This window comes from Paramisgurnus dabryanus, chromosome 6 (genome assembly GCF_030506205.2).
Source record: "Paramisgurnus dabryanus chromosome 6, PD_genome_1.1, whole genome shotgun sequence".
Classification (NCBI taxonomy): Eukaryota; Metazoa; Chordata; class Actinopteri; order Cypriniformes; family Cobitidae; genus Paramisgurnus; species Paramisgurnus dabryanus.
In genome coordinates this window covers 17,034,536-17,047,759 of record NC_133342.1, presented here as the reverse complement: position 1 = coordinate 17,047,759, position 13,224 = coordinate 17,034,536, and the positions used below count along the sequence as shown (strand labels likewise).

Here is a 13,224-nt window from a genome sequence, read left to right as displayed (position 1 = left end):
CGTTCATATATTTACCCACAAGGAGGCGCCATTAGCTCTTTAAAGTCCTAAGTAAAGGCTTGATTTTAACGTTATGGGGATAGTTAACCTTAAAATGAAAATTCTGTGATTATTTACTCATCCTCATGTTGTTCTAAACGTGTATGAATTTCTTTTTTTTCTGATGAACACAAAAGAAGATATTTTGAGAAATTATGGTAAACACACAGCAGATAGTAACCATTGACTTCCATAGTAGAAGTAAAAAATGATTGAATTTAATGGGTGCTTACCATCATTTATCAAAATATTTTCTTCATCATATTTCAATACTTCCATAATATTTTTTCCTACTATGAAATTCAATGGTCACTATCTGCTGTGTGTTTACCATAATTTCTCAAAATATTTTCTTTTGTGTTCATCAGAAAAAAGAAAATCATACAGGTTTAGAACAACATGAGGATGAGTAAATGATGACATAATTTTTATTTTAAGGTGAACTATTAAACAAATCTTAATATTTAGCAATTTAGAGTAAATCAGTTATTTTCACGTTTAATTCCTTGTTTATTTTTTTTGTGTTTACTTAATGTATGCTTACGTAATTTAACTTAGTTGTAGTGTTATTGTACGCAAACATAAGAAAGGTTACTGAGCAACGTAACATTGACTTTATTGACAGAACAGGCTTGTTTGACTTCATGCAGCGCCAGAAGAACCGATAGGCGGAAGACGTCAAAGTACCGCGAGGGCGATTCGAGAAATCATATGGCGAAGTTTAATTTCGACACGCTCTCGCGGTACTTTGACGTCATTCGCCTGTTAGTTCTAGTGGCGCCGCATGAAATCGAACAAGCCTATTAATTTAGTCGTTCGGATTGACAGTGAGTTGTTGTCCAGACAACGCTTCACAACAATGCTGTGACGCTTTTTGCATTTCCGGTGTGTGGGAGAAACGCATCAAAGCGGTAAGTTTATACTAAGTTAATTGTTTTGGTTAATTCTGCAATGTGTTTCAGTAAATGTACCAAGGTAAACGAATGCACTTATATTATATTATTATTGGTGACCGATACATAATTGCATTATCCTAAAAGAGACAGTAATGGGTTTTGTTGTTGTGTGTTTACAATTTCACATTCAGAGCACTGACTTTTTACATTGCGGATTGTGATACATGTTGAATGTCACGCGTTTTATTTATTCAGGAAAATGTCAGATTTAGCTAAAGAGAAGGCCGCCCGTTTGCAGAAGAAGCGTGGAAGTGTGTCTTCCCTGAGCAGTCATGAAGTCAGAGCTATTGGCAAAACCAAAGAGTAAGTTACTCTAACATCTACAAACCCACATAGTAAAAACAAATTGACTAAATATTTACAGATGTCTTATCAGGAATGTCTTCAAATATATGTTTAAACTATTATACTAGAGTATGAACCATCCTATTTTTTTTGTATGTCTATAACTGTAGCTCTATCAGCACTGTGTCCTACATTGATGAGCCGGGTCACCATGATGATCTTCCACGACCAGCAGTGCAAATGGACAACACATATCAGCTCAGTAAGTCTTGACTCTTAACATGCAAACACTTATCTATAAACTAAAATTACTTAACACTTCATAGTCATTAACAGACAAAAATAGTTTTTTATGCAAAGATAAGCATTTATATATGCATTTTAGCGATACATGAAAATTAGATAAAAATAATAATATATCTGCAATGCTATTTTTAATCATTTGTTTTCGTTCACACTAAAATATATTTTTGTACATTTACGTGCAGCACCATCACGCCGTTTCCCAGTGTTAACAGTAAATGACATTTTGAAGGATGTATTGACCAGTTATCTACAGGAGGAAAAATATGAACCTGAACTGTGCAGACAAATGACCAAAACAATCTCAGAGGTCAGCTGATGCATTTTAATTTGTTCTGAATTTGTACTTTTAAATTAATAACATGTTAAATGTACCGGTTACTCATCAGCTCACAAACAGTCCAGCATCATGCAAACATTGTAAGTCCTTGTGAAAATGTGGTAAAATGTTTTTTTTTAAGTGGCATATCCTCAAAATCTGACTTTTTCCATGTTTAAGTGCTATAATTGGGTCCCCAGTGCTTCTATCAACCTAGAAAATGTGAAAAAGATCAACCCAGTAACTTATTTTTGGTAAACCATTCTCTGCAAGCATGTGAAAAATTAGATCCTATTATAATAATACCGCCCCTTAATCTGCACAATCCAACCATGGTACTGCCATTTAGTGTAGATATCATCTTATTTGCATGTTAAATGACACACCAGAAATGGCACATTTATGCTCACACCTACAAAGTAGCAACTTTAACATCCTTTGATAAATTATCTAGATGGTATTTCGAGCTGGAACTTACTTTGGGGACATCAAAGATTTATTTGACATCTTCAAAAAGTCTTGTGAAATGTCCCCTTTAAAGTTTCATGGGTAATTTTCACAACTAACAAAGTTTGGCACACATTAAAAAATATGTTTACCAAAACTTCTAGGTGCACTTGTACACAGTTTTGAAACATATAATTCCCCATTGACATTAGGACGGTCTAGTTTTGTTTCCGGAAGGCAACTGTCCTACATAGTTCAACTCTGACCCTATGAACATAGTTTGCTTGACAAAAAAATTACTGGCAGGGGTTTTTGAGTAGGGTTGGGGCAAAACTGTGTTCATCTTATAAGGTTATAAATATGAATACATATTAAAAATGAATAGGCAGCTAATGTCTGTTGTTGTAATTTCAGGTTGTCAAAGCCAGAGTGAAAGACCTGATGATTCCTCGCTATAAGATCATAGTTATCATTAACATTGGTCAGATCAGAGATCAGAACATACGCATGGGGAGTCGATGTTTGTGGGATGCAGCACATGATACTTTCTCCTCACACAGTTTCAAAAACAGCTCGCTCTTTGCCAGTGCTAATGTCTTTGGGGTCTACTTTGAATAATACAGGGAGTATTTTCATATCATTGAATGTAAATTGAAAAAAATCTTCATTTTAAGTTAATAAACCATTTATTTTGTTGCAACTATAAAATCCATTGAGAGTTTGCGTGTTAAAATTGCGTTAGAGTTGAGAATTGTTTTAATAGAAACAGGTAGGAAAAAACACCTATTACAAGCTTACGCACAAACATTGCAGGGTGTAAAGGACTCTGATCTCTTTCAAATGCCAATCTTTAATTGGTTTTCTTGCACAACTACAGTACATCTTAGATGGCATACACCTGTCAACATGGACGGGACGCAATGTTCAGTTAGGGTTAGACACACCTTACTACAACATAATAAGATAAACTAGTGTAACCAGCTTAAACACAAGCGTCTATATAAATTCGTACAATTAAAAAACAACAGAGCCACATGATATGTCACAACCAATGATAGTTTCTTAGCACAGGAGAGCCAGATCACTTTTTTGACAACCAACTTTACAGCACAGTAAGGGCAGCATTGAGTAGAGGTCTCTTTCTGTTCGATCCATTTCTTCATTGGCCTTAAACGACTCCACGCCAGTCTGGATTTCATACCCTGTGGTGAATCAGTTTTATAATGTAAATCTTTATTTCGTTAACAGCTCATAATGTTGAATTAGACAAAGATTTACTAAAACACACTGAAAATTGGAACTGGACACAATGATTTCAACCCAATATTGCCACAAAACACCAGTAGGTGGCAAACAAGGCCTGGATTTATGTTTGATTTGGTCAGTGGATAATGCTTGTACCCATTTAGAAGCTGTATATGAAAATGCTAAGTAACTATCAACATATTACTGACACATAATTAGTTTAGTTAATGTTCTAAAATGCGACATTCAATTTATTTATACAGACGAAAATGTATTTATAACACAGTATAAAATAATATTAAAGGGATATCTTTCATCATTTACTCACTCTTGTGTTGTTATACACCTGTATAAATGTATTTGTTTTGAGGAAAACGAAGGAAGATATTTTGAGGAATGTTTGTAACCAAACCATCAGTGAGCCCTGTTCACTTCCATAGTAGGAAAAAAGAATACTATGGAAGTGAATGGGGCTCACAAACTGTTTGATTCCGAACATTCCTGAAAATATCTTCTTCATCAGAACAAAGAAATTTATACAGGTTTGTAACAACACAAGAGTGAGTAAATGATGACAACATTTTCATTTTTGGGTGAACTGTCCCTTTAATTAGTAGGGATGCACCAATACAGGAATTCTTGATACCGATATTTAGTTTCTTTGAATGACATCTACCGATACCATTAGATATTGATAATTTCACTATTAATTACTTGTTTCAAATAATTATGTAATGAAATCCTAGATGTGCAGAGAGTACAAACTGGATTTCTGTCCTTTTGAATCTGCACTGATCATCATCTGTTTTTAAACAATCGGCTGATAGTGGGAAAAAAACTTACATCAGTGCATTCCTAATACAGCAATAATTAAAAACTTTAAATATATATACGGAGTTTAATCGGGCTGATGTGTATTAGCCGTAATTGATTAAGACATCCTATTGACAATTAAAGATAGATGTATACTGACCCTTTATGTTGTCTTCATTTTGACTCCTTCTCCATCTTGAACCCCCACATGTGTAGACCACAGCCCGAAAAAACTCCCGGCCACAGAGCCTGAGCCCTTTCTGAGTCTGGGCCGAATCTCCCCGTACAGAAAACAACAGCAGCAGCGCCAGCAGAACGACTCTCATGTCTGGATAATGTATAGATATCTGAGAGAATAGAAATCTCAATCTTTGCGTTGAGCTTCTAGATGTATTTTCTTAGAGGACGCTTGCGTTTTCTGATCTTAGAATCTCCCATCTTCATTTATATACAATCCAAATGATTTATGTGTTATTGACAGTTTTTCCGTAACCTTTAAAATTACCCACAAAACCAAGACAAAACATACCTCGCCAATTCATCGTGAGTTTGTTTTAAAGAAAAACATGATGCTGTAATGGCGTGCCAATTATGTGTACAGCTAATTTAACAAATTGATATTTTTCATAACGTGGGTTCTTTGTTTTAATTGCTACGGCAAAGTGCCCACGAGAGTCGTTTTATAAATCCATGCCCATAAAAGTGCATATAGTCGATCTGTATGTGTCCCACATGACACCAATATAATGATGGCACTTACTTCCTCCTAAACCTTCTTAATTTCACCTGAAAGGCTACAATCAGTCGATTTATTTGACTAGGAAACACTTTGTTGCCTAGTGCTCTGGCACAACATATATTTACTGTAATAAAAAAACCAGTCTGTAGTATTCGGAGAGGGCTTTCACGCTTATAGATCTATAGATACATTTAATATGGCCACTTTTGAGTTTAAAATACAATCTGTCATTTAATAAAAAACCTCCTGTGATTGTTCATAAGACTACAGAATAAAACTTGTGCCATGTGTAAATGACTATCAGCAAATGTGCTCAGAAATAGGAACAGGTCCTGATATTAACAAGTGTTACTTTTAAGGGTGTGATTGTTTTCTAAATAAATATGCGTTAGGGCTTTTAATGAAGCTATCTATCTCAACAAATGTGATCTTTGCCAATTCATTACATGGCTCTGTTAACAGAACATCCATGTGGACTATCTCTTGATAAATAACACACGGACAAGGCCTGTAAGCAAAATAGATGCCAATCTATGAAACCATATCAACACTGTTTAATTTCTACTACTTTATGGATGATCGTGGTTACATTTAACTTCCAACATTTTAGAAGATCATGTTGTTCTTGTTTTTTTTTAGCTTTATGTAAAAAAATGATCAAAAAATTGTCCCTATAGCTTTCACTGAGGGCGGTACTCTTTCAAAATTTGCACTTCTTCACATAAAGAGGTCATATTAGTAACCCAGAAGTACACATTGACACCAAAGAGTGAATATTAGTACCTCAAGGGTACATTTATTAAAGTTGCCAAATCTATACTGTATCTGTGCCTAAATACTACATATTAGGACCTTTTTAAAGGGTCCATTTTATCTATTTCTTCTGACAGTGTAGGTCAGATTCAAACAGGTTTATTATTAGTAGTCGACCGATGTAGGTTTTTTATGGCCAGTGCCGATATTCAGAAAGCTGTATGGACGATATGACACACATGTAAATACAATAAATTAAAGACAAACAGAAAATTTGGGAAACTGCATAAACATCTGCATGCAATGCATGCATGCATTTATAAATATACTCTTTTAGAGTACTTACCTAAAGGATTATTAGGAACACCTGTTTAATTTCTCATTAATGCAATTATCTAATCAACCAATCACATGGCAGTTGCTTCAATGCATTTAGGGGTGTGGTCCTGGTCAAGACAATCTCCTGAACTCCAAACTGAATGTCAGAATGGGAAAGAAAGGTGATTTAAGCAATTTTGAGCGTGGCATGGTCTGAGTATTTCACAATTTGCTCAATTACTGGGATTTTCATGCACAACCATTTCTAGGGTTTACAAAGAATAATGTGAAAAGGGAAAAACATCCAGTATGCGGCAGTCCTGTGGGCGAAAATGCCTTGTTGATGCCAGAGGTCAGAGGAGAATGGGCTGACTGATTCAAGCTGATAGAAGAGCAACTTTGACTGAAATAATCACTCGTTACAACCGAGGTATGCAACAAAGCATTTGTGAAGCCACAACACGCACAACCTTGAGGTGGATGGGCTACAACAGCAGAAGACCCCACCGGGTACCATTCATCTCCACTACAAATAGGAAAAAGAGGCTACAATTTGCACGAGCTCATCAAAATTGGACAGTTGAAGACTGGAAAAATGTTGCCTGGTCTGATGAGTCTCGATTTCGGTTGAGACATTCAGAATTTGGCGTAAACAGAATGAGAACATGGATCCATCATGCCTTGCTACCACTGTGCAGGCTGCTGGTGTAATGGTGTGGGGAAAGTGTTTTCTTGGCACACTTTAGGCACCTTAGTGTCAATTGGGCATCGTTTAAATGCCACGGCCTACCCGAGCATTGTTTCTGACCATGTCCATCCCTTTATGACCACCATGTATCCATCCTCTGATGGCTACTTCCAGCAGGATAATGCACCATGTCACAAAGCTCGAATCATTTCAAATTAGTTCTTGAACATGACAATGAGTTTACTAAAATGGCCCACAAGTCACCAGATCTCAACCCAATAGGGCATCTTTGGGATGTGGTGGAACGGGAGCTTCGTGCCCTGGATGCTATCCTATCAATACGGGCCAACATTTCTAAAGAATGCTTTCAGCACCTTGTTAAATCAATGCCATGTAGAATTAAGGCAGTTCTGAAGGCGAAAGGGGGTCAAACACAGTATTAGCATGGTGTTCCTAATAATCCTTTAGATGAGTGTATATAATGTACATGTGGATCTGACTCACGGTACTGTTTGTAATAAAATATTTTTTATGAGATAAAAAAAAACATGTAATAAGGAGGACAATGTGCAGGCAGCCAGTTGATATCGTGAAATAAGCCCCTTCAGTGTGATACAAGACTCTGCTTAATGCTAGGTCCTGATCACACAGTTACTAAATTGTCAACATTACATTAAATCTTTTTTTATAATTAAATTCCTTTGAATCATGTGATTGGTTAAAGGTTGTTGAAACGTGTATATTGTTATTTTAAAATTGTTAAATTTAAAATTATAAATTCTAACATAAATAACTATATACTAGTTCAAGCATTATGACATTGGACTCTGTATGTCACTTTGAACAGAAATGTGTTGGTGAGTGACTTCATGTAGGAATGAGGGTGGAAACACACTCGTAATTCAATAGATGAAATTCCATCTAAACAGGTTCATGCGAGGATATTGTTTGGCCGTACATTTCTTCAGTTCAAGCCCTTTATCCAGGTTTCTCTTTAGACTTTGACAAGGGTAATCTGATTTACTACATGTTCTACAATTTTCACTTTCAAGAAGATAACAACGTACGTATAAACCTGAATTAAGAAAATAAAAACATAAACACCAATGTGAATTTTGGTTTCCGCAAGAAGGTGAATTGAAAACCGGTTTCTGTTAAAGGCCAAGCCCTTGTTTTTGAACAACTGCCACTCTGCATTTTTAACAAACTGCACAACTCAGCTGACTATCTTGGCAGGTGCCTTAACACATACAGATTAACCTACATTAAAAAGAGAAATCTTGTACTTAACCTGCTGTGACTTGTCTCGCCAGTTTTGGCACATACAATCGTCATACCAGTAGTGAGGAATGTTCCTTAAATGTTTTGCAATATTGTACTTTTTATTAATGACATAATTAAAAGAACACAAATATGTTTATTATAGTACACTCATTTATCGCCCACTCAGAAGTCAAACTTGTTTGTCTGTTTTGATCCTTTAAAAGAAACCAGTTAGTATATTTTTTCCAGCTAATTAAATTTGAATGGCTATGTTTTCTTTTTTTTACTTTGTATGTCCTCAGAATGGAACAGTGTGTACTATGAGCTCAGTTTTCTCTCTATATCTAAACAGATCTCTGTATCTGTTAAGTCAGGGGTCTCCAACGTGGTGCCCACCAAAACCCATTCTATTTATAGTCTCCAATTTGTAATATTTATTTATTGCATATTTTTATATTAGCTTGGCTTGGTTTACATATGTTAACATTTTAAACAATTCTAAAACATAATAAGTGTCTGCATCAAGGATAGTAGCAATGTATGGTGAAACATAGTCTCGCGTAGCCATTCATACTGAAGGTCTGGGAACCATGGCCAATTTGAATTGCCAAGGACTGGCCAAAGGCCATATGACTGACACATAAAGCAACCAATCATGTTTTGCTTTGTACTGCGTCATGTTTGGGGACTTAAGAGGCTGAGACTAGGTGCAACAGGGCTATAATCATTTTACAATTATATGCTGTTTACAGGTATGGAAGTGGCCTGTAAAAACAACTTTTTTAAGTCAATCCAACCTACTATTTTAAGTTTTACATTAACTTTATTTCCTTAAAAATTGATAATCAGTCTGCTTCCCACCTAATGACCTGATAAAAACTTAAAAATCACTAAATAGCTGCTTTAGTATTTCAATTGTAAAATGCAAAAAATGAAATGAGCATATCTGAAAGTTAAAAAAAGTTTTTGTTAAGCTGCAATGGATCTGCATTGTTTGATGTTTGTTGGAGAAAGTCACACCAGTGTAAGCTGAGGTTATAGGATAATGGAGAGTTGGCTGACAGGTAAAGGTTAAGTAATCAGATCAGCCTGTTGAAACATGAGCATATATGAGAAGTGTACTTTAGGTGAGTTAAAGGAAAAAACAGAAACTAATTATAGTATAGTGTCTGATTTCATGGTCACATGCTAGTTGAAAACATATTAAAATGTTTTTGTTTTTTTATTAAAATCTCAATTTTGTGACGTGCTGATGGATACCCAAGTGTACATTACTAAACCAATATTACACTGGCAAAGTGCAAAATGAAGGTAATAACAAAATAAACTTTTTCTTAATAATTTTTTATAACATCTTTAAACAAAGTAAATCCAGTAAAGACATGCATGCTGTGTCACAGAAAGTGGTTTGTTGTTTTAAGACATACACAGAACTTATAAATTAAAGGCCAATATATAACCGACTACTAAAATAATTGCAAAAAATTGTTAAAATGACATTTCAAATAGTGGCCTATAGTATGAGACTTAACTATCTTCCTTTGCATTTCCTTTGGTGTGTAAGTGTGTTGGTACATGTTAACGATATGCAAAGGTACAAACTCCAAAGTAAACAATGACGCGAGTTGACATAGACAAGATCGACATTACCATAATTCCTCCCGCATGGAAGCAGACTGTAAGTTAACTCCTGTCAGCCTTGCATTGTGTGCAAATCTTTCAAACATAGGGGCTTCATATTTCTGGCTGACGTCAGAGGTATTCAGGCAAATCACAACGTACAGATTAGCTGGCCAATTAAGGGCACAACGCTTTTCAAATCAATGAGTTTTGTACAAAATCAATGCGTTTGAGAAAGGCAGGATATCTGGAGCTACAAAAATGTATGTATGTGGAAAATAATGTATTTTAACCATAAACCACGCAAACATGTATTATATGTCTGATGAGGTCACCGTGAGCAATGGATGCCCACCAGGCTGTGTCCTTTCCCCCGTGTTATTTGCCCTCTATACAAATGATTTTATAATTAATGAGGAACACTTCAAATTATTTAAGTATGCAGATGGCATGGTCTTAGTTGGCCTACTGGATAAAATTAACCCTTCACTGGACATGAACTATTTAGAGTATATTAAAGATCTCAAACATGGTATTGTTTTGATCAATTAGAAATCAGTGTAGCCAAGACAAAGAAATAATCATGCGCAAAATAACCAAACATGAAGGGACAAGAAGTTGAGATTGTGGACATTTTTAAATATCTTGGATCGATTCTGGACTCCCAGATGAGTTTTACTGATAATACAGAGTACATTTTTAAAAGATGTTCACAGCGGCTTTATCTTCTCAGACAGAACTTGTGCATAGATCTGTTATTGAGAGTGTTTTAACTTTTCATTTTACCACCTGGTATGAGCATTTAAACTGTAAATTGAAGAATAAGCTTTCCAGAGTTGTGTCAATGGCAAGCAAAATTGTTGGTATAGGCCACAGAAGCCCTTGGCACAACTATATGCAGAGAGAACAAAGAAGAAGGCAAGAGGCATTCTAGCAGATACTTCGTTCTCATCCTATCTTTGGTCAGTTTGAGCCTATGAAATCAGGCAAGGTGATATAGGGGGTTCCCATAGCACATAAAAATGTGTTTAAGAGGTCTTTTATCTCAAATGCTATCGAATGTCTTAATTCCTCAAGGGATTGATAAAACAAGTGCAATTTGAGATACTGTGATGCAATAATGTGAATTTCTAATGGATGTTTGTCTTTGTTTTGTATGTATTATTTTGTAGTTCCTTTTGTTTCTTTTATGTGATGGGGAGCCAAAGAAAAATTTCCACCTTGGTGGACAATAAAGATATACGGTACAATACAATACCAAATATACAAAATAAGGTTGTTTTTAGCAATGAATATGTGCACTTTAATATTCATTAATTGAGGAAGATATTTTGAGCAATGTTTGTAACCAACCAGTTTTGGAGCACCTTTGACTTTCCATGGAAGTCAGTGCTTCTGCTTTCTGCTTGATTACAAATAATCTTCCTTCGTGTTTCGCAGAACAAAGAAATGCATAAAGGTTTGGAACGTCTTAAGGGTGAGTAAATGATGACAGAAATTTCACTTTTGGGTAAACTGCAAAAAGCATACTCTTTCTCACAAAAAACAACAACATACATACAGTTCCAATTTAGTGTTGAATAAAATGGTATTTGTCCTAATGGTCCTAGTATTAAAAAAAAAAAATCATAATAGTTGTCAGCTAAGCAAATACATTACTTATAATATTAAGTATGTTTAAATTACTTATAAAATACTTAAAGGGTAAATAAATAAATAAAATTGTGTACAGTGAAGTACTGACCCATTGACCTATTATCCAGAGATTTTGTACAGGTGGCAGCAAAGATCAATATCATGGAGAATAAATGGAGTTTCTAAATAATCATCTACTGTATGTTGTCACAGAAAAGTCAGATTTATGTTTCTGGTGGGATTATGAATTCTAAATCAATCCTAATCTCAAACGACCAACACATTTCTTTTCAAAACACACACACGTGTCCAAAGTGCAGTACTGAATTTCTGATAATAGATCCTGGCCTAATGCAATACAGTATTTTACAGCAAAAGTGAGACTACTATTATAACAAATTGAAACTCAACTTTGAATATGTTTAAATGTTTATTATATTGCACTTTAAAAGTTACATAGAGTAAATTCACTCAAAATTACCTATATATTTCTTGGTGTAACAAATAGAAAGACTGATTTGGTTTCTCTAAAATGTTTTGTTCTACTATTTTAAGTTTGTGATAAGATGACATAACTTAATAAACTTAATTTGTTAAGTGAAAGTAACATAAAATATGTACTGATTTAATATAATTTTTTACAGTGCACTTATACTTGTGTTTATATGACACATTATTTGTTTACTAGCTTGCATGCCTGATACAAAAAAGCTGTTTTTCAAATGGTGTTTTGCTTTAAAAAACAAACCATGTTCTTGGACCTGTATTACCCTTTCTTTGACCTTAAGGTAGTTTAAAACTAAACTGTAAAAAAATTGCTGTAATTATGCAGCTGGTTGCCAGTAACTTACTGTAGAAGATAAAGACTGAAAATGTTTTATGTTCATTTAACTTTGAACAAACTGTTGCCAGTAAATAACATAAATGTAAAATCTACATTAAGTTACTGGCAGCTAGTTGCCAGTAATTCCCAGTAATACTGAAATTTCTACAGAATTTTTTACAGTGTAATGTATACAGTGTCTCTGACAGTAACCTTACTTAAAGACTATAATAACTTATGTAATTATAACTATAACTATAACAAAACCTTATGATGGCATCTGTGTTGGATGAATATGTTCAAAAAGATCAGAGCCTTTTACATTAAATTATTAGAAAGCATGTTCTAATAATTTGTTTAAAGAAAATTAATTGTTTTTATATTGTTTCCTAAAGCAAGCATTAGAGCATTTCTTACCCAACCCATTGAATTCCATAGTAGGAGAAAGTCAATGGGGCCTCTGATCGGTTTGGTTACAAACATACCTCAAAATATCTTCCTTTGTGTTTATCAGAACAAAGTAATTTACACAGGTTTGTAACAACATGAGAGTGAGTAAATGGGTGAAGCATCCCTTGAACACAATGCTCTATACCAACTGAGCTACAACTATTGATCACTACTACACATGAAGTACCAACCGGTCTCTCTCTCACACAGAGTGAATTCATAACAAACACATGTCGGGCAATCACTGAGTAATCTGTAAAGTGTACATCAAGACTTTTCTTGAAACAGCCTCTACATTTTCTGAAGCGCGTCTTTGATGTGTGACAGCGATGAGTAAAATGAAATCTTGTTTTTAGTCAGTCACTTTGTCTTTGGCTTTGCCATTTATAGATATACAGTATTAATTCGTGTGAGATATGTGTGAAAGCGATATAAATCCAAACCACACAACTGGCAACTAGAAATGTTAGATAAATCCATATCAAATGTTTTAAATAGCATATGTTTAGTAACATCAGAGGAAAATGA

The 13,224-nt window shown here is 34.7% G+C and overlaps 1 protein-coding gene across 1 annotated transcript; it reads left to right on the top strand.

The window, feature by feature from the left end:
- Positions 1–680: 680 nt before the first annotated feature.
- Positions 681–3,395, top strand: dynlt5 (dynein light chain Tctex-type family member 5). Its single transcript, XM_065265966.2, has 5 exons — positions 681–950; positions 1,191–1,298; positions 1,451–1,542; positions 1,769–1,893; positions 2,764–3,395. The coding sequence occupies exons 2-5, from the start codon at positions 1,195–1,197 to the stop codon at positions 2,965–2,967; spliced, it is 525 nt and encodes a 174-aa protein (XP_065122038.1). The 5' UTR covers positions 681–950; positions 1,191–1,194; the 3' UTR covers positions 2,968–3,395.
- The last annotated feature ends 9,829 nt before the right edge of the window (positions 3,396–13,224 follow it).

Excerpts from the sequence above, each read along its gene's own strand:
- dynlt5 (XM_065265966.2), top strand. The coding sequence starts at position 1,195 with ATGTCAGATTTAGCTAAAGAGAAGGCCGCCCGTTTGCAGAAGAAGCGT. Across the intron at positions 1,299-1,450 it reads GCTATTGGCAAAACCAAAGA|CTCTATCAGCACTGTGTCCT; the intron begins GTAAGTTACTCT and ends CTATAACTGTAG. Across the intron at positions 1,543-1,768 it reads GGACAACACATATCAGCTCA|CACCATCACGCCGTTTCCCA; the intron begins GTAAGTCTTGAC and ends ATTTACGTGCAG.